Source organism: Diabrotica virgifera, chromosome 3 (genome assembly GCF_917563875.1).
Source record: "Diabrotica virgifera virgifera chromosome 3, PGI_DIABVI_V3a".
In the NCBI taxonomy this organism is placed as follows: Eukaryota; Metazoa; Arthropoda; class Insecta; order Coleoptera; family Chrysomelidae; genus Diabrotica; species Diabrotica virgifera.
Window position 1 is genome coordinate 177,846,016 of NC_065445.1, and position 27,650 is coordinate 177,873,665.

At 31.3% G+C, this 27,650-nt stretch overlaps 1 protein-coding gene across 8 annotated transcripts in view; it reads right to left on the reverse strand.

The window, feature by feature from the left end:
• Positions 1-26,208, reverse strand: part of LOC126882230 (zinc finger protein 664-like) — a 111,220-nt gene extending 85,012 nt beyond the window's left edge. Inside the window, exons 1-4 of one of the 8 annotated variants that reach the window (XM_050647050.1) lie at positions 25,646-26,208; positions 13,969-14,085; positions 13,790-13,906; positions 1,546-1,671 (exon numbers count right to left, since the gene is read on the reverse strand). In XM_050647050.1, the coding sequence (XP_050503007.1) occupies positions 1,546-1,671; positions 13,790-13,906; positions 13,969-14,085; positions 25,646-25,766 (481 nt within the window). In that variant the 5' untranslated portion in view covers positions 25,767-26,208. The remainder of the gene's footprint in view (positions 1-1,545; positions 1,672-13,789; positions 13,907-13,968; positions 14,086-25,645) is intronic. The other 7 variants (XM_050647048.1, XM_050647047.1, XM_050647046.1 and 4 more) reach the window with 7 other exon arrangements.
• Between the last annotated feature and the right edge of the window lie 1,442 nt (positions 26,209-27,650).

Genomic DNA, 27,650 nt, shown 5'->3' on the forward strand with positions numbered 1-27,650 from the left:
TCAAATGCGGTGGACATTGTAACTGAAAAACTACTTTACCTATCTGAAATTTTGCATAGATTTTCTATAAACATTTCATGAGGTAAAAACGTCGAAATATTTTTCGTTTTGTGCTTATTTTTTGTTCCACAATAATAAATCTGTTGATTTTCACAAAATTTTTACCAAAAATTTCGTATTTTTGACTTCTGAGTGATACCAAAAATTCAAAAATCATTAAAAATAAAAAAATTTGACTTGTTACCTAGTGAAACTCATAAGCTAATTAAATATTTTTGATTTTTTTTTGTTTCGTATGATCCAGTGACAAGTTCTGATGTCTACCGCAAAATCCATTTTTTTTTGAGGCGCCTGTCAAAATTTTGTCACCAATGGCTTAATTTTCAATATTTTCGATTGAATTTTTTTTTGAATATTCTTTGAATTGTACTTAATATGTTTATTTAATCTAAAAATAAAATAATTTTACCATAGCTTCGAAAAAAATTTCAAATAACTGATTTCAAACCATACCCCCCTCCCCTTTAAATTCAATGTTCAAACTGCTAAAAGACAGGTGAGTGGCAGCTTTAACATTGAATTTAAGCGAAAAAACAATATTTATTTATCAAATAAACATTTACTTCTGTTTTCTGACAGCACTAAAATATATTTCGAATTAAATGAATTACATACATTCTTCTTTTTTTCTCAATTAATTCAATGGAAAAGTTTTTGGACACCCTGTATAAATAATTATGTTAACGTTTATGTTACAGAATAGAGAATTAAATAATTTTCCAAATGAGCTATTACACGACCCGGACCCCGACTCTCATTTAAAAAAAATCATCAATTACGCCATCATGTCCAGATGGATGGCGTTACTAATGTTGATTTTTTAACCAAGAGGAGTAAACTAAAAAGACAGATTCACACCCAAGATAGTTACTAGAAAAGTCACCAAATTCATCTTTTTTCGTTGATCATATCAGCTTTCGATGATAAGCTATACATATTATATTACACTAACACATCGCTAAAGAGTTCTAAAAACAACTGTTTTTATATAAAAGTAGACTAAAAATCTAAAAATTAAAGGAATAATGCAGAAAACACAAAAAATCGCCCATATACTTAATTAACCCATAAAATGACAGAAGTGCCAAAATTTCGTAAATGTCATGACTGTCAAAAATTAATAAGAGTGGAGTAAACTTGCCTGCGGTTGGACCAATTAGAAACAAGCATTACGGCGCGGTTAATTTGAATCACTCCTCTTGGTTAAAAAACAAACTATAGTATGATATATATGCCAAAAATCATAATTTAGAAATAAAAATCGATGAGTTTCGGGATTTCTCTCCAAAACCGCTCATTCTCAAGAAAATGAATTTATTCCAACCTACACGTCCTCACTGTATAAGTCTATGGCCAAAATACGTACACAAAATGTTAGATTACCTATAATATATTAAATGCATACTCGTACAACATGTCCAAACTCACCTAACACATAAAGCGATAAAAATAAGTTCATACCACATTTTTTATTATTTATCTCACCTGAGTTATACTCATCTGGTTCATTTTTCAAGTCTCCCAGTCCCATATCAAAGGATGTATATAACTGACTTTCTAAATATTTTGAGCCACCTTCAACAAACTCTTCTTTAATTTCAGCTGTTTCTGCTAATAATTAAAAACAGGGATTACACCAAATTGTTGACTACTATTCTATTACTATTATTATAAAGGGGAAACAGAATCGACAACTGGAGGAACAGGTTTATTAGTACACAAAAAAATATAGAAAAAGATACAGAGCGCTGACTGCATTTCCGCAGGAGTTATGTATATAAATCTAAGACTAAATAAGAGATACATTCTGAAAATAATCCAGATATACGCTCCCACCAGCGATTACGAAGATGAAATTGTTGAAACATTCTATGAAGAAATTATTCTGGGCAGATTACTGGAGAATAGGCCATTTTTGGGAAAAGTTATTTACCAGCAATTTTATTGCTGGAATCGAATCTTATGATTCTATACATATATTAATAATATTGGTACGCAAAGTCCGCAGATACTGTGCTACTTTTTTTATAAACAAAATGGCGCCCGAAAATCGTGTTTTTCCAATTTTGGCTCTATAACTCCAAAGATTTTAACTTTACACCAAAAACACCCAAATAAAAATTCACCGTAATTAAATTCTGCATTGAGACATGTTTTTCCCGATTTACTTCGGCGAACATTTTCCTCGGAAAATTCGGGTTTCTCCAACAAAATTTTAGGTTAGTAATTATTTATCAATAATTAAATAACTTGGTAATATAAAAGCTCTTTTGGTATAGACAGACTATATTTCCAGAAGCCGATAGAAATTAAATGAACAGTTTAGCAACAATTAAATTGTTAATTAAAAATTTACGGTCGCTATAATAACCGCAATAATTATGATGCATAAGAATAACTAAGATTTTTGTAAAAAAAGGGATTATACCTATCTAATATACTTTACAGAATCGAAATTGGACTATTTAAGCGGCAGGAATATTTTAAAATTATAAACAATTTTTTGGCATATAAACAAATAGAATATCTCGGAAAATCTTAAATTAAATTAAAGCATGAAAAGGGCATTGAAAAGAACGCAGCAGGACGCTTCTTTTAAAAGAAAAAACGTTTAATTGCGATGAGTGGTTCCTGAGATAGAACCGGACAAAATTGACCGGCATGTACGGCGAAGATATAAACAATTAGAACCGCCCTGAACTTGGCACCCTTAATGATAGCACCCTTCCAAATTTTTAGAGTTCTGAGCTCTTTTTGAAGAGTTCTATAGTTCTCGCCGGGGTGCAGAAAGAGTTCTGCAGTTTAAATGCCGTTTTTTTTTAAAACAAATTTTGGGGTGCCAATTTCAGGCCGCACCCCTTTTGTGCGGAAGGGTAGTTCCAGGTGCACAATTTGGAAGAAAATAAAGAGTTCTAGAGTTCTCAATAGTTTTTTTAAGAGTTCCGTCATAGTACGCGAGTTAGGGGCATTTGAAAAAAAAAGCGAGGATTTGCCGCCGCATGCGTATTGAACGATACTTGAGAATTATTATAGTTTAATATTATTATAGTATAATATTATTATAGACTAAAAATAGCTTTTCATGGAGCAAATCGAATCAAAAGGAGCAAAGAAATTTGTAAGACAATATTAACATTTAAACAATCGATGCATATTCCCTTTTTTATCAGTGTACTAAAAATTTAATGTATATTGAATCTCGAATTAGTAATTATTTACATAAGAATTTTTGTCTTTAATTATACAAGTTTATGAATAATTATTAAATAAAAAGGAGGCAAAAAATATTTTTTCTTTAAGAAAGATGAACCACATATGCAGATATAGTTTAATGGTTAATAATAATCCTTTGATTCATGAAGGGTGCTATCATTAAGGGTGCCAAGCTCAGGGAGGTTAACAAAAATATAACAACTCTAATTTATTAAATAAAAAGGAGGCAAAAAATATTTTTTCTTTAAGAAAGATGAACCACATATGCCGATATAGTTTAATGGTTAATAATAATCCTTTGATTCATGAAGGGTGCTATCATTAAGGGTGCCAAGCTCAGGGCGGTTAACAAAAATATAACAACTCTAATTTATTGTTTATGAATTATGAATAAATTATTCATAAACTTGTATAATTAAAGACAAAAATTCTTATGTAAATAATTACTAATTCGAGATTCAATATACATTAAATTTTTAGTACACTTTGATAAAAAAAGGGAATATGCATCGATTGTTTAAATGTTAATATTGTCTTACAATTTTCTTTGCTCCTTTTGATTCGATTTGCTCCATGAAAAGCTATTTTTAGTCTATAATAATATTATACTATAATAATATTAAACTATAATAATTCTCAAGTATCGTTCAATACGCATGCGGCGGCAAATCCTCGCTTTTTTTCAAATGCCCCTAACTCGCGTACTATGACGGAACTCTTAAAAAAAACTATTGAGAACTCTAGAACTCTTTATTTTCTTCCAAATTGTGCACCTGGAACTACCCTTCCGCACAAAAGGGGTGCGGCCTGAAATTGGCACCCCAAAATTTGTTTAAAAAAAACGGCATTTAAACTGCAGAACTCTTTCTGCACCCCGGCGAGAACTATAGAACTCTTCAAAAAGAGCTCAGAACTCTAAAAATTTGGAAGGGTGCTATCATTAAGGGTGCCAAGTTCAGGGCGGTACAATTAGATGGTAATTTTCGAACCATCACCTTTTTATTTCCATCCTCTTTCTCCACACAAATTTTCATATATTTAAAAGATTCATAACATATATTATAGTAATAAAAACTATCCGTATTACAAGTGAAAAATACTAAAATTTCAATCAAAAATCAGGTTGGAGAAAATGAAATCTAAGTTCAAAATCGGTATACGTTAAGAAAATGCATTTTCTCGGCTTCCCATGGAGCAATTTTCTTCATCTTTTTTTTTGTTCCGAAATAACTCGAGTAGAGCCATCTAAATAATGCACTATTAAATGTCAAAGTTGCTTTCGTTTTGTTATAATAAATTAGCTTATTTATACGGAAATAAAACTACATATTTTTTCCAGTTGTAGACATTTTTTAAATAAACTTACCACGAGTGGTACCTTTTAACGTTTAAAATACAAATATTCTCATTTGAGAACTGCATAATTTTTTAAACAGTCTTTGTTTAACCAAATTAAAAATTTTTGTTAAAATTAATAAATTAATTTATTATAACCAAACAAAGCAACTTTGACATTTAATAATACGTTAGTTAGATGGCTCTACTCGAGTTACTTGGGACAAAAAAAAAGATGAAGAAAATTGTTCAATGGGAAGCCAAGAAAATCCATTTTTTTAATGTATACCGATTTTGAACTTTAGATTCCATTTTCTCCAACCTGATTTTTGATTGAAATTTTGGTATTTTTGGTATTATTCACTCGTAATACCGATAGTTTTTATTATTATAATATATGTTATGAGTCTTTTAAAGATATCAAAATTTGTGTGGAGAAAGAGGATTGAAATGAAAAGGTGATGGTTCAAAAATTACCATCCTATTATTTATATATTCGCCTACATGCCGGTCAACTTTGACCGGTTCTCTCTCAGGAACCACTCATCGCAATTAAACGCTTTTTCTTTTAAAAGAAGCGTCCTGCTGCGATCTTTTCGGTACCGTTTTCGTACTTTAATTTAATTTAAGATTCCCCGAGATATGCTATTTGTTTATAAGCCAAAAAATTGTTTATAATTTTAAAATATTCCTGAGGCCGCTTAAATAGCCCAATTTCAATTCTGTAAAGTACATTGGATAGGTATAATCCCTTTTTTTACAAAAATCTTAGTTATTCTTATGCATCATAATTATTGTGGTTATTATAGCGACTGTAAATTTTTAATTAACAATTTAATTGTTGCTAAACTGTTCATTTAATTTCTATCGGCTTCTGGAAATATAGTCTATACCAAAAGAGCTTTTATATTACCAAGTTATTTCTCTCTCTTCAATCCTGACCCCCCGGAGGGAGTGTAGTGGTCGACGTGATGTCGTGTATTGTCCGTCTCCAAAGATCTCTCTCTGGTCATTTCTTTTAATTCATGCATAGGTCTTTTGCATATTCCTGTAATCTGATCGATCCATCTTGTTATGGATCTTCCTCGTGATCTTCGGCCTTCCACCTTTCCTTTCTTTCCTTCCTGTATAATGAGTCTTTCCATGTTTTCTGTGTTGGCTCTCATAACATGTCCAAAGTATTTTAATTGTTGGAGATGGACTTTACTGGAGAGCCGTTGGCTAACTTTTAGCTCTCTTAAAATCGAATTATTTGTTCTATGGTCGGTCCAAGGAATTCGTAGCATTCGTCTCCAACAGAACATTTCAGTGGCGTCTATCTTTCTTCTTTCCGAATTTCTCAGGGTCCAAGATTCACATCCGTAAGTCAGTATTGGGAATATTAAGCAGTTGATCAACCTCATCTTTAACGCTCTTGAAATTTGACAGTCCTTCCATATTGTGGTCATTTTTGCTGTGACGACTTTTGCTAGATCACATCTACGTTTTATTTCCTCCTGTAGTGACCCTGTGTTTGTGATTAATGATCCCAGATATAAGTATGAGTTCACAACCTCAAACCGATCAATTGTGGTTATATGTGGATGATTGTTATGTAGTCTATCCACTATCATGATCTTTGTCTTTGATATGTTTAATTGCAGACCAAATATTTGACTTTCGTTTTCAACCAGTCGTATAAGATCAATCAGCTCTGCTTGACGATTTGCAAGAAGGGCTGTGTAATCTGCGAAACGTAGGTTGTTTATTTTATGACCATTTATTGAGATGCCTTTTTCCCATCCTTCAAGTGCTCTTCTCATAATATGCTCTCCATATTGTGGCGATAGTATACATCCCTGTCTGACACCCCGTTCTGGATGAAATTCGTTTGAAAGTGTGTCAAGCACTTTAACTGATCCAGTAGTGTGTTCGTATAGTTCAGTTATAAGCGAAGTAAGGTGTTGGGGTAAGCCCACTTCTTTTAGTATTTGCCATAAGTGTCTCCACTTGACCCTGTCGAACGCCTTACGATAATCTATAAAGCATATGTACAGTGGATTATTGAATTCCCTAGATTTTTCGATTATCTGTCTTATATTTAACAGGTGTTCTCTAGTACCCCTACCTTTGGTAAATCCAGTTTGCTCTTGTGGAATTTCTCTTTGAAGGAATGTTTTTAGTCTCTCGTTGATTATATGTAGCATTATTTTACTGGCATGTGAATATGAGGACTGGCATGAAGTTATTTAATGAATGATAAATAATTACTAACCTAAAATTTTAGTTGAAAATTAAAGATTTTGTAGGAAAACCCCGCATATTCCGACGAAAATGTTCGTCGAAATAAATCAGAAAAAACATGTCTGTATGCAGAATTTAATTACGGTGAATTTTTATTTAAGTGTTTTTGGTGTAAAGTTAAAATCTTTGGAGTTATAGAGCAAAAATTGAAAAAAAAACACGATTTTCGGGCGCCATTTTGTTTATAAAAAAGTAGCACACTATCTGCGGACTTTGCATACCAATATTATTAATATATAGAATCATAAGATTCGATTCCAGCAATAAAATTGCTGGTAAATAACTTTTCCTTGTATTTTGCTAATTAGCCCAGAGTAAATAGAAAGAACAAAAAAAGCAGGAACTGGCCCATTACAATCTGATAATGGGAATTTTAAAGTCTGGCTAATTGGCTCTGCAAAAAAAAACGGGAAACTCGGAAGAAAGAAGGACGAACAAGAAGTGGCAATCGGAGATTTTGGAGTGGGAGTAAGAAATGAAAGAGGCGAAATTCTTACCAACTTTCTGCTGCAACACAAACTGTATGCAATGAACACCTTCTTTAAGAAGAAACCGAATAGGAAATTAACGTGGGTTAGTCCAGACGGAAGAACTAAAAGCGAATATGATTACATAATAACTGACAAAAAAAATTATTCAAGATGTAACTGTACTCAATAAATTATCAGGAGGAAACGATCACAGACCAGTAAGAGCCAGAGTAACGATAAACCTACAAAAAGAAAGAGCAAAGCTGATAAATCAGCCAGAAGCATACATCCAAAATATAGCTGAAATTTTACAGAGTAATAATCCCAAACCTCTAAGTGTCGACGATCACAATAAATGAATAACAAACTTGGTTAAAAACGCGCAACTCAAATTTGGCAAGAAAAATGACACCAAAAGTGAAAAGATTAGTAAAGAAAGAAAAGCCCTCATGGAAATACGATTAAAACTAAGCGAGAAAGCAAAGGGGAACAAACAAGAATATAGAAATCTAAATAAAAGAATTTCAGCGGAAATTAGAAAAGATTTAAGAAGATATAATACTAATGTAAATACTCAAACAGTAGAAGAAAACAAAGGTTTAAAGATAATGAAAAGAAAACTCACATAAAGCAAAAAAGAAATATGTATATAAGTTGAGAGACAAAGACGGAAAGGCAACAACAGATAAACAAAACATTCTGAAAATAACTAGAGTTTTATAAAGACCTTTATAAATAGTCCGTTCTTTAACGGTAAAATATTGCAAAACCTCTAAATTTTAAAGAACCGCTTGGATTGACATGAAATTTGGCATACACATAACTAACAAGTCAAAGAAAAAAAGTGATATTCTGCCGATATGTGCTTTTGCCCTGGTGGTGGTTTTCACCCCCTCTTGGGGGTGAAAAAATATTCGTCCAAAGAAAGTCAGGAAATGGATAAACTGGCTAATTTTAAGTAACTTTTGTTCTATAGAGTTTTTTCACTAAGTCAATACTTTTCGAGTTATTTGGCAGTGAATATGTTCATTTTTTCAACAAAATAACCACGCTTTTAGACGGTTTTTTGCAAATAACTCAAATAGTAAGTATTTTGTCAAAAAAACATTCTCAGGAAAAATATAGCCTATAAAATATTTAAAAAAAATGGTGAATATATCACGTCTCTACACTTAGTAGAAGCAGAGTTATAGCTAATGAAAAGTAGGTTCATATTCGTCAAATTCCAAATGGGATACATTAACGTGAAATAACCAAAAATGAAGCACATTTCGGGGAAAAACTAATTACAACTTATTTAAAGTGTAAAAAAAGCTTCATTTTTGTTTTATAAAAAAAATTCTAGCATCAAAATTAAACAAGTTACGCTCAAAATAAAGATAGTCCCTTTTGGTTTTGGTAAAAAAATCGAGAAAATCACCCCCTAATTAGTATCTTAAATGAACTTAATCGTTACGACTTTACAAGTTTCTTGACTCGTGTATATATTGTTTATATGATCTGTAAGTTTGATCGGTTCAAAGTCCTGATTATTGAAAGGGCTGTAGTTAAAAGGGGTTGAACGAGTCACTGATCACGAATGTATGCTAATTTAGAAACACCAAATCTCAATCAATTTTTGTCTAACAGAAAAACAAAAAAATACATGATATTCAGAAAAGCAAATCTGACTTTTTTTGTTTTTCGAGATTTTTGGTATCTCTAAAAATTTTTAAGTTATTTTGAAAAAAAGCATATTTTTCAAAATTTAAATTTTTAAAAATTTTACGTTGAAACCAAGTTTTTTCAAAAATAAGCACTTTAAATCGATAAAACTTACAGATCATATAAACACAACATAAGTAAAAAACTTTGTGGAGCGCTTTGTGGAGAACTTAAGTAGACACGCTGTATATATGTATGTATATAAAAAAATACATGCATATGATCGGTCATATTACACGTATGCGCGCTAATGATGAATATTAAATTCTTAATTGTATGTCAAAAAATGTGCAATAACTACGTCTTAAAACCCACCAAATTTCATTGGCATAGTCAACTGGTTTTAAAGCAATAAAATAAATCGTCAGTTTGTAAGAAAAAATTCAACATCCCGTATCTCGGAAACGAAACATTTGCGGACATACGATTATAAAGCCCACTGTCATTATTTTTTCATGCAGAATTACCCCTTAAAGTTTGTCGCACTTATTTAGAAACACCGTGTATTGATGAAGAACATGTCTATGCTTCTTTTCATGAGCATTTTTCAGTGCGTTACAAATGATAGAAAAAAAAAGTACGGACAAGTCCGTGATAATAAATATACATTTTAGTCACATGACATTTTAGTTAAATCTGACAGTTGTCACATTTTATTTGCAATTTGGTATAAAAACAAATCAATTGTGTTTACTGCATTTATAAAATGGTATTTTCTTTGATTTGTATAGTCCTATAAATTGTTCAGATTATATTCGTAGATATATTATATAATTCGCAAATTATTATATTTTCGATTATAGCGCCATCTATTGACAACTTCTAATCACCGACGTGGGTTTTTTTCTGTCACCTACAATTTAATGCTGTAGAAAGAAATCGAAAAACTGTGACGCACTGAAAGATCCTCATGAGAAAAAGCATAGTTGTTAAAGTACCTAACTTTTTTATTATCCAACACAAACGAATGAATCAAAAAACAGAATGTTAAGAAAACCTGAGGCTATAGTTGGGTTTTAATTTCAGTATTTTATAAATGCTAGAAAATTCCACAGGGTGATGCGAACTTTGAGAAAAAAACACAGTTTGATTGGTACACTCGGTATACAATGAATATTTACCTGTCTAGCAACAATATTATTATAGTAGTATTATTAAAGAATCAGGCTATAACATGTTAAAAAAATCACTTAAATCGGACAACAGGTTTAGGAAATTCGAGACATCAAAAATGACCAAATTTTTAAGTGGGCCAGTGGGGTAACAGTTGACAACCAGAACACCCAAGATATCAAAATACCGAGAGGACTCCCTCAGGGTTGCGTGCTGTCCCCACTACTCTTCAATGTCTACAACAGTGAAGCGGTATTTTAAGAAGCGCTCTCAGATTCAATAGAAGGTATATCTATCAATGGAGAAGTTTTGAACAACTTACGTTTTGCAAACGATACAGTAATAATAACGGATAACAACAATAATTTACAAAACGTAATGCAACGCCTTAATGAACGCTGTCATGAGTACGGACTGAAGATGAATTTAAAATTAAATTACAAATACTTAGGAACATGGATAACATCAAATGTAGACCAAACCAAAGAAATTAAGACACATATTGAAATAGCATGTGCAACATTCATTAAACTTAAAAAGTTTCTTTGTTGTCGCGATATAAGGTTAGAACTACGCCTAAGAATGCTTCGCTGTTACGTGTTCTATACTCTTTATGGTTTGGAAGCGTTGACATTAAAAAAGTCCATTTGAATAAGTTGGCCGCCTTTGAATTTTGGTGTTACAGAAGAATCTTACGAATATCATGGATTCAAAGAATGTGAAACGTGGGAGTAGCTAGAAGAATCGGAAATAATCCGGAAATAATACTAACTATCCAAAGGCGAAAACTTAAGTACTTGGGATATGTGATGAGAGGGCAAAAATACTCATTATTACAACTTATTATGCAAGGCAAAACCCGAGGAAAGCGAAATGTGGAAAGACGAAGAGCATCCTGGCTTAAGAACTTACGGGAATGGTTCGAATGCAGTACTACTGGCATCAACTAGTTTTGATGGGAAATAAGCCACAATTTTACTAAAAAAATTATGTTATTAACGTTTCGGCATCCAAATCGGATGCCGTTGTCAGAATACAAAAAAAATTAATGAACTAAACAAAAATGCTGTTGCTTGGTAAAAAATTCTTCTAATTTATTTAATCTGACTCATTTATATCGGCAATTCCGCAAATGATATTACCAATATTTATAGCTTCAGAACAACATATGGCATCAATATAGATGGAGCAAGATTAAGTCATCTGAGGTTTGCAGATGATGTTGTATTAATCGCAGACAACTTGCAAGATACAATTTCTATGATATCTACATTCGCTTAAAACTCTGTCTGAGAGAGCAGAATTAAAAATAAACTTTGAGAAAACTAAACTTACGACAAATCTCGTAATGAGTGGAAATATAACTATTGACAATAATACCATACAACAAACAGACACATACAAATATCTGGAACACGAGATCAAAATAAGGAGACAATCAAACACGTGAAATACAGAGGCGAATAGGGTTTACATGGTCAGCATTTGGCAAACTAAGCCATATTCTAAAAAGTTCAATTCCCATGTGTCTCAAGCGAAAGGTTTATAACCAATGTGTTTTGCCTGTACAAACCTATGGAGCAGAGACTTTAACGCTGACGCAAAAATCCACAAATATACCCAGAGTTACACAACGAGTCATGGAACGTGAGCCTTCGAGACCACATAACAAACCAACAAATCAGGCAAAGATCAGGAGTTCAAGACATCATCGAAAGAGCTACGACGCTTAAGTGGAACTGACCCTAACAACACAAAACATTCCAGGAATGTACTATCAAAGTTCTATTAATGTTTGAATGTCCTGGACATTCAAGGAACATTCGGTGAACATCTGATTAAATTATTGGTGGAATGTTACCACAAGACATTCTATAAACATACTACCAATGTCCTATATTTTAAGAGAGGCCATTTACTATTCAATTTGCGTTCATTTTCAAATTTGCCGCGCGTGTATCTATTAGGCAATCCAAACCACGTGACTTCTGGTTGGCGTTGGCATTCAAAAAGTTACAGAGGTTATGTTTGTAATATCTATTTTTCATTGTTTATCGTCGTATTTTGGATTCGTTTGCAGTATTTTGTGAACTTTATAAACTTTACCACAATGCAAAGTGATTATTCAAGGAAATTATTATTGGAAGTTGGAGAAAGGTAGGGGAAACAATTTGTATTTACTGTTCATTTTTCCCTGATAGTTATCAATATTGATGAATTTTGCAAGCCATAACATTATTTCTTTTATTGTTTTAGATATTTATTGAAACTGAAAATAATTGGGGATGTAGATCCATATACAATTCAGTCAGAATTGGATTTTACAGTAAAATGCATTCCCCCAAATTACTATTATAGATATTTATACATATCTGGTGGAGTCTCACAGTTACTACTCTAAGCAGCAGATGAAAGCATACAAAAGCCTTCAGGCACATAAATATTTTACAGCTGGATTTGTTTTTAAAGTTGCGAGTAAAGTTGGAAGTCACGAGCAACTCATAAGTACCTACAAAAATATTGAGAAAATCCAGCTCCTCGATACTACTGGGCAAACTAGAAGATTAAAGAGGACAAATCCTTTTGAACTAGTTTGAGTGAAAGGTGATAGTGTAAAGCAGAGCATAGTGCTTGTGTGCCTGTATATGTTAGAATAGTGCATCATCTTGTTAGATTAGATAAGAGACGCTATGGGGTAAGCTCTTCATTTTAAGGAACAGTAGTAATTTAGGTTAAATTAAAATTGTCTCATTGGTCAGTTATGACCAGATTGTAATTGTAATCCACAATTCAATACAATGAATCATCATCGTAGTGATGATTATGGAAAAAAATATATGACAAGATTTTGTGCAATAAAAATGTTTATATTTATCAAGGATGTATTATTTGGTATGGCCACATATACTTCTGGTATATCGTCGGTGATGTGACAATATCTCCTATCTGCTTTTTCATGAATTTTGTAGGAGACGAAAAACCATTTTTAGGGTCATCTCCTGTTTTCACATGTAAATTTTGACATGTCTTGTAGTAAATAGATAGTTGAATTTACTACAAAACATGTCAAAAAATATCATATGAAAATCGGAGGTGACTGTAAAAAAAGTTTTTAGTATCTCTTAAAAAACTCATGAAAAAAACAAATCGGAGGTGTTATGTCACATCGGCGACTATATCCAGGGATTGTATAAAAAATATACTGTGAATGTTCAAAGAACATTCGTAGACATTCATGGAATGTTCCATCAAGACATTCAAGGAATGTTTAAAATGCTGACAGAGGACTTTCCCGGGATATTTAGGGGACATTCTTGTGCTTTTGAGGACATTCCAGGAATGTTTTCAATATCCTGTGTGTACATAGGGGAGCAGGGCACTTACCTAGAACACAAGGTGGACGGTGGAAAAGACGAATCATGGAATCGAGGCCCAGAAACTATAAAAGACCCCGAGTACGACCACCGACTAGATGGACCGACAACATAAAAAGAGGAGCGGGAAACTGGCTACAAGCGGCACAGTGTAGAGAACACTGGAAAAAACTGAGGGAGGCCTATGTCCAGCAGTTGACGCGATTGGCTGATTTATGATTATATTACTTCTCTTACCTGAGTTACCTTCTGCTTCATTCCTCAAGTCTCCCAGATCAAGGGATGTGGATGGCTGACTCTCTAAATATTTTAAGCCACCTTCAACAAACTCTTCTTTAATTTCAGCTTTTACTGCTAATAATTAAAAAATAGGAATTACACCAAATTGTTGACTACTATTATATTCCTTGTCTTACCTGAGTTACCGTCTGGTTCATTCCTTAAGTCACCCAGATCAAGGGATGTGGATGGCTGACTCTCTATATATCTTGAGGTACATTCAACAAATTCTTCTTTAATTTCAGCTTTTACTGCTAATAATAATTAACAATAGAAATTACACCAAATTATTAAATACTATTCTGTCCTGCTAAGTAAAAACGTCCTAACTGGCAATATTAGATGTTTGAGAAAGCAATATATTTGTATTTAATACTGTGCCATCCTTATTTTAAAAAGCAGACTTGATTTTTTGCACATAAGTACTTAATAAGGATTTTTTTTTATTTACGAGCAATTACCAAAACAACCCCAAATTTGACATTTGATATATAGGGCTTTTTAACTAAGTATTGATAATGTATAAGTTATTTAGAATTATTAATTTTTTAGATAGAACTTTTTTGTGGTACAAAGGTCTTATGACCAAGTGCCAGAGACTAACTAGTCTCGCCTGAGTTAAGAAGAAGATGACTTTTTTAGTTTAAATATGAATGACAATTAAAATTTTACAATGCTACTAATAGTATATGGTCTACCTCGGGGGTGAGATCTACCCAAAGGATTTGCACAAAATAATGAAACACAAGAAAACACTTGTAGAAAAAAATATTTATTCACAAGTAATAAACATTTGAAGCAAAAAAAAAATGTAAAACGAAATGAAAGTAAACCTGCTAAGTAATTTTATATGAAAAGAGGGCTTGATATTAATTTGTGCATACCCTGGGAAAATATCTTACAATAAGTTTGTTCTGTATTATCAGTAGGTATATGTTTGTATTATTCTAATGTGCTTATTATTTTAATCATTTATTGGTTAAGTATTTTCTATGGGAAATAAGCCACAATTTTACTAAAAAATGAATGTATTAAACTAAAAACAACAGTTTACTAAAGTTGCTAAGTTTACTAAAAAGTAAACTTAGCAACAACATTTTTGTTTATTTTAATAGTATTTTGTATTTTGACAACGAAATCCGATTTGGGCTTCGAAACGTTAATACATTCATTTTTTAGTAAAATTGTGGCTTATTTCCCATAGAAAATACTTAATTATAAAAATGCCACAAGGAAATAGCTTCAGAACAACATTTATTGGTGTTAAAATGTAGCTTTGTATTTTGTAAATTTATGTAGTAAATAAATAAATAAATAAAATATTATGGTGTTATTTGCATAATAGTAAAGAAACTAAATTTGCATAAAGTTTATTGTATATTCCTAAATAGTAGTAGTAGGTATAAATGTTTATTAGTACTAGTGCAGTCACTGAAGGTGTATATGAGCTTATTACCTACGATTTCGTTGAACCTCCATCGATTTGCATGAAAATTGGTGAGTGGTTAGAGGATATCTCAAGGAATAAAGGTGACATGGTGCCAACTTGCGCTTTTACCCTGTGGGTGGATGCCACCCCTCCTCGGGGGTGAAAATTATTTTATTAAAAATAACCCCACAATTCGATAAAGGGACAAATTATAAGCAAAATTTGTTATATAAAGTTATTAAAATAAATCAAAACTTTTTGAGTTATTAAAGATCAAAAATTTTAATTTTTCGTGAGAAAAATGCATGTTTTTAACCGATTTTTCGGTTTTTAACCGGTTTTTACAAAAAAGTTATTATTATCAAAATTGAGGTTAATAAAAAATAAAATAAACTCCTTACTAGAAAAACCTTTCTAAGTTAACTAAAAGTAAGTTATAGGTAATTGAATGTATATTTCTTTCGTCGAGTACCCAAATCTAATTATTCAAGCTTAAATACCGGCAAAATGATGCATTTTATAACATAAACTTATTAAACATTTGTCAAAGTTCATAGAAATATCTATCAAATAAGCCCTCGAACAAGTTGATAGTATTAAAATTTATGCACCAAAAATGTTTCAAAATGTATCTTTTAAAAATTTTTACAAAAAATGTTATTGTTTTTTTGGAAATAACTCCGTTAATTTTTAAGATATCAGGTTCACCTAAAATCTAATTAAAAGTTGATTCACAGAGCTATTAAAAAATGTCAATAATAGTCTTTTAAACCTCTCACTTTTTTAACAATAAAAGGTTAAATGGCCCCGGTTACATGGTTCTCGCAGCAAAATTGAAATTTTAAACGTTTCTATCTCGGTTATTTTTTACTCTACGGAAATAGTAAAATGGGTAAAGTATTTGGAACAGAACAAACTAAAATTTAGTTATATATCATTTTTTCCGTTTATTGAGTATTTTTGGAGTTATTATCAAAAGAAAATGAAAAGTTCGATAATTTTAAAAATTCAGATTTTTTTAAATTGTATCTTTTTTTCAAAAATATGCATTCTAAAACAGTGAAAATTGTTGAAATCATTAACTATGTTATCCTATAGAAATTCTTGTGAGGATTACTACAAATTTTAATTTTTGTGAAAATGGCGTATGTTTTATTTTTCACGTTTTCCTAAAAAAATCGAAAGGGTTCTCTTATTTTCATCATAACTTGCTTAATTTTGATGCTATTAACTTCTAGTGTAGCTTATTTGATAGGTACTTCGAAGTACTTTGACAAGTGTTTAACAAGTATATTTTATAAAATCCATCGTTTTCCCGTTATGTAAGCTTGAATACTTAGATTTGAGTACTCCTCGAAAAAAATATACATTCAACTACCCATAACTCACTTTGAAATAACATTAGTTTAGTTCTTTAAGTAGGGAGTGTATTAAATTTTTTATTATCTTTAATTTTAGTAACAATAGTTTTTTATAAAAGCTTATAATTTTTGAGTCATACGTGAAAAACAGCTTTAAAACATGCACTTTTTTTAAGAAAAAATAAAATTTTTGATATTTAATAACTCAAAAGTAATGATTTATGTTAATAACTTTATATAACAAATTTTGCTTAGAAGTTGCATCTCTATCGATTTCCGGTATTTTTTTTATTAAAAAAAATTTCACCCCCGAGAAGGGGTGGCATTCACCCCCAGGGTAAAAGCGCAAGTTGGCATCATGTCACCTTTGTTTCTTGAAGTATCTTTTAACTACTCACCAATTTCCATGAAAATCGATGAAGGTTCAACGAAATCGGAGGTGAAAACCTTCAGTGACTCCACTATACTTAGCAATAAACATTTCGCCTACAACGGTGCCTTTCATTATTGTGTGCAAACTCTTCTGAGAAAAGATTATGGTGATGAGCCCACATGTATACAGTACCGACAAATCAATCTTTATAAAATGAATAAAACGCTTAAGTGAGAAGTATTATTTTAATTTTACAAATTAATACTTTGTCATATCAATTTACTGTTTTAGTTGGGAATAAGCCACAAAATTGGCTAATTCCCAGCTAAAATAGCAAATTGATATGACAGATTAAATTATTATAATAATAATTCTTATGATTTATGCATTTTATTCACTTTAAAAAAGATTTTTTTGTCGGCATTGTAATATATGGCTTAGGTATATACCGTATCCCTCGGTAGAAACACGACGGTAGACAGCATACTATAGTAGCATCAATTTTACTATAGTATTTTCACTACAAAAGCAAGATTACGTAGGTCAAAATTTCTGACGTAAGAGCACTGTCAAAACATTAGAACATGGCTTTTCAACATAGCCACGTTTATATCAATACTTGTCAGAGGTATTTTTTTTTGTTTACTATAAAAATAATATCTATAATTATTTATTCTAATTGATGATGTCAATTGGTTTTCATTACTTGCCGAAATATATTAATTAACAACAATATTATCATAGTGTAGGTATAATCATTAAAAGAGATTATTTAATATTTTTAAAACTAAGTACTGCAAACGCTAAAATGCATAAGAAAACTTTCTGATCTATAAATCTAATAATAATCTTATTTCTAATAAACCAAATCTAAGAAATCTAAATTCTTTAACTTACTTCTTAGACCAGGGCGCATCTGTAAAAATATTAGTACATTTGGACGTTGAGAGGTGACTCAAATTTTTTTGCAGAAATTGCTTGAAAATAACTCAAATAATAATATTTGAGTTATCCTCCCTCTCAAAAAGGTCCGGAACATTGTTTAAATAATCAAAATGTCAAAAAATTAAGGAAAAATTCGAGTTTTTTCTTCGTTTTTTGATTATTTATTTATACTGCACATTTACAGCAATGATGCCAATTATAAATGCACAGTTGGTCAATACAAGGTAATAAGAACATACAATAATTTATACAATACAATAAAATAAATACACGTTAAAACAATAAATAAGGGTATCACAGTTTATGTAGCATAGTACTCTTTTTCATATTATATAGGTCAAGGTCTTCACTCACGATAAAATCGTTCATTGCCATTAAGCAGTTTGCCCTGGGGGAGTTTGCATATTCTGGAGTTATTTTAAATAAAGTGTGTCTACATCTAAGTTTTTGGTCTGGTACATTAAAATTTATAAATGAAAGAATCGTAGGAGAATCTACGATTTGATTTGATTATAACTTTAAAAGTATTCATTTCCGAGAAAAGTTGTACCAACATAAAAGTTGCGTAATTAAATTTCCCACAATATTGAATTGGTTAAAATTTAAAAATAGTCACCCTTGTTGCAAAATAGCAATAATTGTGAAAAAAACATATAAAAACAAGTATTCGCATTTTACGTTTTTCAACCATTTATGCTACACTTAGGACCTTCGTATTTCACCCAGAAAAACTTTATGATACAGTAAAACAATACTGTAAATTTCATTAAGATCGGTTCAATAGATTTTGCAAAATAAATTTTGCAATCCAGCTTTCACAAGAAAAATTCATTTTATCAAAATGTTACAGGACAGAAAATAAAGCAGATAGTAAGTTGAAATTTTTTTTGCGTATAGAAGTGTACTGTACCTTTCATTTGCAATTTGCAAAATTAAAATCTATTAACTACCACGGCCGGCGTCAGAAATTTTTTTAAATAAACATTAATTATTGGTGCTAAGCGCAGGACAGCGGATAGTTTGCTATGATTGGGCATTCCAATGAGCTTTGATAATGATTGATACATTTAATTTTTATTACATTTCGATATAAATAAATAAATTTGATTATTGCAAAATAAAAACACATACTCTATCCTTTGAAACAACACTTTTTTAGCAAAAACTTTCTTTGTTCATATATTTTAACTTAGAGAATAAAAGTTTATTATTTTTAAACATATCGATGCTTAAGATGTGATACCGCGTATCTGCAAAAACCCCTTTTTACAGGAGACGCAAAAAACGTTCTGTTGTGTGAGAATTAAATATTTTAATACTATTTTATATATTTTTCATCATCATATATCATTTCTTTTAATATTTTGTATATCATTTCTTTTAATATAATCTCATTAACAAAAAGCTGCAGATACGTAGAATCACTATTGTTTAATTGTTGGTTAGAGGAGGATTACGTGTAATCACTACCAAATGTAAATATTGCAATTTGTTATTTGTGTGGGAGAAAGAAATTTATTGACTTAAAATATTTATTTAAAAAATGCAGAAAACACAAAAATCAATAAAACAACAAATACGTTGTTAATTCTTCTGTTTACTCTCGTGAGGCAAGGTGTCGTAGAAACCATGGCAGTCTTTAGGAATTACACTTTTAAGTTGCTGTAAGTTTATATTGCTATAAGATTATATTTTGTGTTGGTTATTTTGATAGGAGCGTTACGTAATGGTTTAAACTGGCCTAGTTGTGAAACATTGGTTTTTGCACTTCTAGGTTTTCTTGTAGGTAGATCTATAAACTCACCACAATAATCTAATTTTACTTGGATGATTCCATCAGGCGTATACTTGATGACTTTAATATCAGTTACGGTTGGATCGTTCACTTTTCGACCTGGTCTAATGGAAGGGTATACTAAAGTTTCAGAAAAATGTTTGATAAAGTCATAAGTGACCTCTTTTGTCTGGTATGGTGTTTGTTTCCTCGACTCCTTTGTGAGTCTGATATAATCACTTGGAAGATAAATAGACTTACATTTTACTGTCTTTTCTATTTGAGCGTGAACGGAATCGGCCTCCATTTGTTTGTGGCCACGCTCAAGATACTTTTGGTAGATAATAACATTTTTTTCGACACTAAAAGATAGAAGCGCATTTGACAATGTAGCATTCCTATTCTGATAGGTGCAACCATCGCTCCAAATAATAATAGGAATATTTACAGGACAGAGGTCTAACAAGTAATCAGTGATACAAGTTGCAAAGGTATTGGCGGATAGGTCAGCTTCTGTTTCTGTAAACCAGTAGCATCTTACATGATGAGTATTAACATTAAATATGGTAAAGTTGTGACAGCAAAGTTTTGTTTTATAGTATAAAGCCGATGCATTTAACATGGGACATACTTTTACTGCCTGAAGATCTTGTGTTAGGACAATGCATTGTTTTACATGCCCTGTCTGTTTGTCGTTCTCCTTTTCTTGCCTTGCTTTTTCTTTGTTGTTAATGTGCTTCTTATAGACATTCTCATCTAGATTATTTGTTTCATAACTGCAGCATGTATCACAACGATCTTTTTTTGGTATGTGGAAGGAAATATGTTTTTCTTTTACCATTAAATCAAAAGTGTATCTTGAAACTGGTTTCAATTCCTTATTTTGTTCACGGCACATTCTGGAATATTCCTGGTATACTTTGCTCATATTGTCTCCAAAAATAGGCTCAATATATAATTTACTTGTAGATTTGCGACAATAGTGAGCAGGGAGTTTCGGAAGAGAATCTAAAAAATTACGCAATACATCTTTGGCGCTGTTACTGGACTTATTGCATTGAGTTTCTTTTTGGATCTCTGCTATTTTTCTCTTCTCTCTTCTTCTCTCAGTATTTACCTCTGTTGCTGCTATCATTCCATGCTTTGTTTCTGATGTCAAACAGTTAAATACATAATGTTCTTTAAGAGCAAACGTTGACAAAAATAACTTTTTGCAAACAGTCAAAATCTTGCCATCTAATGTTTTAAGTGTGTAGGTTAATGTATTTTTCCTCCTTGATTCTTCAGTCTCTTTCTTTGTATTTCTGTTTTTTTCTTTTTTGCAAACCAGAGAAGCGATATAGATTTTTTTCTGGTCCCATGTGAGATTGTTCCAAAAGTTTCAAATTGTTCCTCCATACGGAGGATAAGCAGACTGGTCCCATTTGTTTTTCATTTCTAGGTGTTCCTCTTTTCGCTGTCTTTCCAACCCTTGTCCAGCCAATATATTTTTTTCCGTGTTGTCTTAGTCTTTTATTTTTAATATCGTGCCATTCGTTGATATCTGCTATTCTTTTTCGAGCTTTTCTATTTTCGTTGTTACCGTCATTATCGGCCCTTGCTACTGGTTCTTCCCCTTCTTGTTGTTTGCCTTCTTCCGAACTAGTTGAGTAATCTGACTTATTTTCGTTTTCTGGCAACCACGATTCATCAATCTGATCAGCAATTACAGACCATGAGCTCGACATCACTTCATTTAAAATACCTTTGTGGTTTAGTGCAACGTCATTTCTTAATTCTTCTAGATGTGTTTTGTCCCTGGAGAGCTCATTTGTCGAAATTTCATTGGAAACCGTTTCTAATATTGCGTCACAATCTAAATCTTCCCCTTCTTGTTGTTTGCCTTCTTCCGAACTAGTTGAGTAATCTGACTTATTTTCGTTTTCTGGCAACCACGATTCATCAATCTGATCAGCAATTACAGACGATGAGCTCGACATCACTTCATTTAAAATACCTTAGTGGTTTAGTGCAACGTCATTTCTTAATTCTTCTAGATGTGTTTTGTCCCTGGAGAGCTCATTTGTCGAAATTTCATTGGAAACCGTTTCTAATATTGCGTCACAATCTAAACGTTCATTGTCAATATTCCTTAGCCAGTTACTCACTTTTTCAAAATCAGATTCCTTTGGCAATCCATCAGTAACATTGTTTATGTCTGTCGAAAACGTTTCGTTTGTTACTGCAGACTCCCCCAATAAAAGCAGATTGGCTGCGGCAACCTCTTGTTCCAAAGATAATAATGTAGGTCCCAGCTCATCCGCATCGGTATTTTCCAATACTGTGGCTTCTTCATTGTTTGTTTTTATGGCACACTTAATGGTGTCCTTGATATTATTGTTTAAAACGTGAACTATTACGTCATTTCTTGCATTTGTTACCATTTGACGACCTCTAGAGGTACTCATTTTAATCTGGAACAAAACAGTAATCTAAAATATTTAATCGAATTATAATGAAATAAATTTAAAATAAACAGAAGTCTTTGGACAATAATTTACTATTTATAAAAAATATTATACTCGTATATGTACTGCTTTAGTGATTTCAGGTATCTGAAGGTATACCTATTTATCAAAAAAGTGGTTACTGTGATATCGCGTATCTGTTTTCCTGTTCTAACGCTGAAGTTTATTGATTTATGATGCAAATAACAAAGGTTTTTAAATAATACCACAATTCGACAACATCTGTCTGCAACTTTGAACATATTTTATGATGCTTTTTGTTTCTTTATAAATAAATTATGGTTTTGTAAGTACATACCTTTATCAACACAATGTTACCACAGCACGTTACTATGTCAACTAATTCAGATACGCGCTGTCACATTAAAAGATATTCAGCTTACCTATACCCGATGTCACTACTAATCACGTTACTCATTCAAACTGTATAGGTCAAATTAGCGCTTTCACCACAATATGACAGAGTATTTTTTACATGCAATAAGCAATAAAACTCATTTTGTCAAAAATTGCAGATACGCGGTATCACATCTTAAGCATCGATATGCAATTGTTTAAACAATATTTCACAAACAATAATAAAATTTGTTTGATTTTTGTGGAATTAAAATATTAAAATACAACAAAATATAGAATAAGAAAATAATATTTTAAAACTTCTGTGAGAATCTAACACCGCTGTCCTGCGCGTAGCACCAAAAATTAATGTTTATTTAAAAAATTTCCTGACGCCGTGGTAACTAATCGATTTTAATTTTGCAAATTGCAAATGAAAGGTACAGTACACTTCTATAAGCAAAAAAAAAAATTCAACTTGCTACCTGCTTTATTTTCAGTCCTGCAACATTAAAAAAAAAGATTTTTTTTACGAAAGCTGGATTGCAAAATTTATTTTGCAAAATCTATTAAACCGATCTCAATGAAATTTACAGTGTTGTTTTGCTATATAATAAAGTTTTTCTGGGTAAAATATGAAGGTCCTAAGTGTAGCATAAATGGTTGAAAAACGTAAAATGCGAATACTTGTTTTTGTATGGTTTTTTTCGCAATTATTGCTATTTTGCAACAAGGGTGACTATTTTTTAAATTTTTAACCAATTCTATATTGTAGGAAATTTAATTACGCAACTTTTATGTCAGTACAACTTTTCTCAGAAATGAATAGTTTTAAAGTTTCATAAAACCAATAAAAAAATCGAATTTTTCCTTCATATTTTGACATTTTGATTATTTAAACAATGTTCTGAACATTTTGAGTGGAAGGATAACTCAAATATTATTATTTGAGTTATTTTCAAGCAATTTCTGCAAAAAAATTTGAGTCACCTCTCAACATCCATCTTAAAACAGATGCGCCCTGGACTATCTCTGCAGTTAATGGTAAAAGGGAATCCCATTATTTCGTTCTGGTTCAAAATAATCTATTAAAGAAGCATTACAATTAACAGGTACACAAATACAATTAAGAGGTACACAACAATAATTACAATAGTTTTTAAATTAAGCTATATTTAATATGTATGTATTTATAAAAACAGTAGTGTTTTAAAGCTATATTTTGAATCAAATTGTGTACGAAATGAAGTAAAAATGTAGCAACGCCGAACTGTCACATCAGTAGCGTACGATTGTCTAATATATTTAAATAAAATTATTATTTTCTGGATGAGTATTTAACTTAAAGGATTGTTTCATAAAATTTATATTATTAATAATAAAAAATGTTTTTGGTTATTTAATTAATATAATTCTAAAATTCTCAATATAATCACGATTACGTTGTTCTTATTATAATACCATGTTGACACTGGTAAGAAATGTTAGAGAAATGTAAATTTTAAAGTTGATGTTTATTTACTTTAATTAACATTACAAATATTTCGGCGTATTATTAATATATTTCGGCAAGAAATGAAAACTGATTGGCATTATTAATTAGAATAAAGAACTAGAGATATTATTTGTACAGTAAACAAAAACAAAGAAAATATCTGACAAGTACATAATGACATTAACGTGGCCATGATGAAAAGTCACATTCTAAGCCCGGCCGCACATCAAAGAAACATGAAACGTAAATTACGTTTCATGGAAATAAACCACTGCTAAACAAATATATATCCGGCCATTTATGAGACTCTCCGAAAATAAAAATGTGTCATGAGCATGAATCACACTCGTTTCATTAGTAGGCGGACTTTGAGATTTTTTTAGCAGTGTTTTCTTTTCATGAAACATGTTTTTCGTTTCATGTTTCATGTTTTTCGTTTCATGTTTCTTTGGTGTGCGGCTTGGCTTATGATTTGGCAGTGCTCTTACGTCAGAGATTTTGACCTACGTAATCTTGCTTTTGTAGTAAAAATACTAATTGTGTTTTCTTACTATAATAGATAAGTTTATTTAACCGGAGAGCAGTCGCGCTCACTTCTGTCACTTAAGCAGTCACGCGTAGAGAAAAAATCTCACAATATGAATTTAAAACAACTTTCTATTTTATTGTTGTTCTGAAGCTATTTTCTTGTGGCATTTTTGTAATCAACTACTCTAAATGGGAAATAAGCCACAATTTAACTAAAAGATGATTTTATTAACGTTTCGATGTCCACAACATCCGATGTGGATGTCGAAATGTTAATAAAATCGTTTTTTAGTTAAATTGTGGCTTATTTCCCATTTAGAATAGTTTAATCTAATTTATAAGAAATTATGGAGATTGATTTTATACTGTATGTTAGCATATATTTGTTTTGTAATTGGGGTAATCCCGTATATAAATAAATTGGTTCTCACCAAAGCCATAAATTCCACCAAAAAAATTCCCACGCATTACTACAATCTTCCTCGAGGTACCTACTTACAGGTGGAAAGTTATGTTGCAAAATTTTTCATCAAGTTATCACGGAAGAGGATAAAATCGACTAACGGCACGACTGCTCCTGGGTTAAAAGACAAAACTGTTGCATATTTTATATTTCAATAAATTATGAAACATTATCACATCCAATTATTTTTCAAATATCTGTATGAGAAGCGATTGGGTATTCATACGAGTTACAGTAATTTCCCCTAGTCATATTATATTTCGTATAAGAGCTAGGTCAAGATTAATTTCACCAATTAGATGTTTTTAATGTGATTTACTTGGCCAACAAGTCCTATCTTCACAATTTGATGCAGATAGGACAACTTAAGTAGTTGGCATATAGGATGTATATTCTAAGGGCATTCTATTAGTATATTCTATTAGTTGTAAAAAGGACAAACGAATTTATGATTTTGTAGGATTTTAGGTGGCAGAAAGGATTTTCTGACTAAACAATAAGCTGATAAATGTCTAATAGTAGGGGAATATAACCTTATCAAGAAAAATGAAAATTGTAGATCAGATGTTTTTACTGAACAGGGCAGTATATTACTTGTCTTACCTGAGTTACTTTCTGGTTCATTCCTAAAGTCTCCCATATCAATGAATGTGAATGGCTGACTTTTTATATACCTAGAGTCATCTTCAAGGAACTCTTCCTTAATTTCAGGTTTTACTTCCATAGCTAATAAAAAATACACGATATGTGCAAAAACTTGTATTTTAACGTATTACTCCATTGTTGTCATTCTTCAATTGAAATACATATAATACATAATACAATCAATAATAATAATAATTATTATTACATGAAAATCGCTCGATATTTTCAATTAGGCATTCCAAATCACGTGATATAATATGGCTGCTGGATGGCGAAACTGTCATCCATAATCCATAGGCGTATCCAATGTTTAAACCACTTCATATTTAATTTGCTATCACAATTTCACAAACTTCGCTACATAATTAACAAAAAAACAAAACCAAACAGGATATTCTTTACAAATTTGTCAATATTCAAGGTAAACATTAGATACGCCATGACCACCCCCCTTAACTATGTCTATGGCCATGTCAGTTTAGCCATGCACCGGCCACCACTGACAGTTCATTGGAATCCCTAATAGGGCTTTGGGCTTTTCATCGATTGTCATTTGTTTCGAGCTTCTGTCATGTGTCACATCATAGAGAAATAAAACACAGGGATCTACAGACCGAGCGAGTCTCGTAAATTGCACGGCTTCGAGCCACGCTTCACGCAACCGTATTTGCGTACTTGTGTTTCGAGTTGCGTGGTCGTGCGGAGTTATAATTTACCAAATTTAAATATAATCGTTTCTACTTATTCATATAATATACTATTAAAGTTTTTAATATTGCTAATATTATTAAAGTTTTTAACATTGTATTTTAATATAATTTTTTTTATTAATAATAATATTACCTAAGTATTGCACCTAGTTCAAAAAAAGTACAAGATAAATACCGCGGTATTTTCATATGAAAATGCAAAGCAAATAAGCAAAATATAGTACAATTTGCAGAGTAAATGCTTTTTTTTGATAAAATAATACAAATTGTATGTAGGTAGGTAGAGTAACTAAGCGTTGAGTAGTTATAGCAAAAGTAGCTACGCCATCTGTAAAAAAGGTATACTAAACTCAACCGTTATCGAGATAAACGCATTTTAAATCTGAGAGACAACATAATTTTTTGCATAAGTAATATCATTGTAGTTACACCCGAAAAATAACTTAAAATCATAAAAATTTACAAAAATGTATCGCAAATTTCTTCAAATGGAATTTGCGATGCAATGACATAAATATGAGAACTGGCACAATTATTACCTATGGTTTCATGTTTATTTTTCGGGTCTACATAGCTACTATTATGCAAAAAATTATGTTGTATCGCAGATTTAAAATGCGTTTATCTCGAAAACAGTAGTTGAGTTTATTAGTGAGATGAATGTAGTATACCTTTTTTAAGTAAAAATATTGAGAGAACAAAAGTTTTTATTCAAAAAGTATATAGAGTAGGGCAGGGGATAAAAGTTGAATGTATTAAATGAGCGTTGAAAGACGTATATGTGGCGCCCTCTGGGTAATACATCAGTTTTCGTGGCGAATTTAAATTTCTCATCCGGGGGGGTTTCGGCGGCAATGGCCGCCGAAGGATGTTTTATGTAGAATGAAAAATTTATTTGAAGTTATCTAAATAATCCCTAAAGAAAAGTTAATTTTTAGTTATAATTCGTGAAAGTGAAGTAGCTTAGTGTTGTCTGTTATAGTTATTGTAGTACAATTATGGCAGTTTAGCTTTATTAAGGAAGAATTATTTTCGAGCATGATTGCTAATGTGTTTGTTCTTAGTTAAATGAAATAATGGATATTTGAAGAAAAGTTATATATATTATTTGTAAGGATAAAAACGTAGGTTGTGCATTGTTTCGAGCAAGACTCGCATAACCTACATACATGTACTGGGTAAATGATAGCGTATTGCATAATCGAAACCCATAAAAAAAAGGAAGAAGGAAGAAGGAATTTCTCATCCCAAAA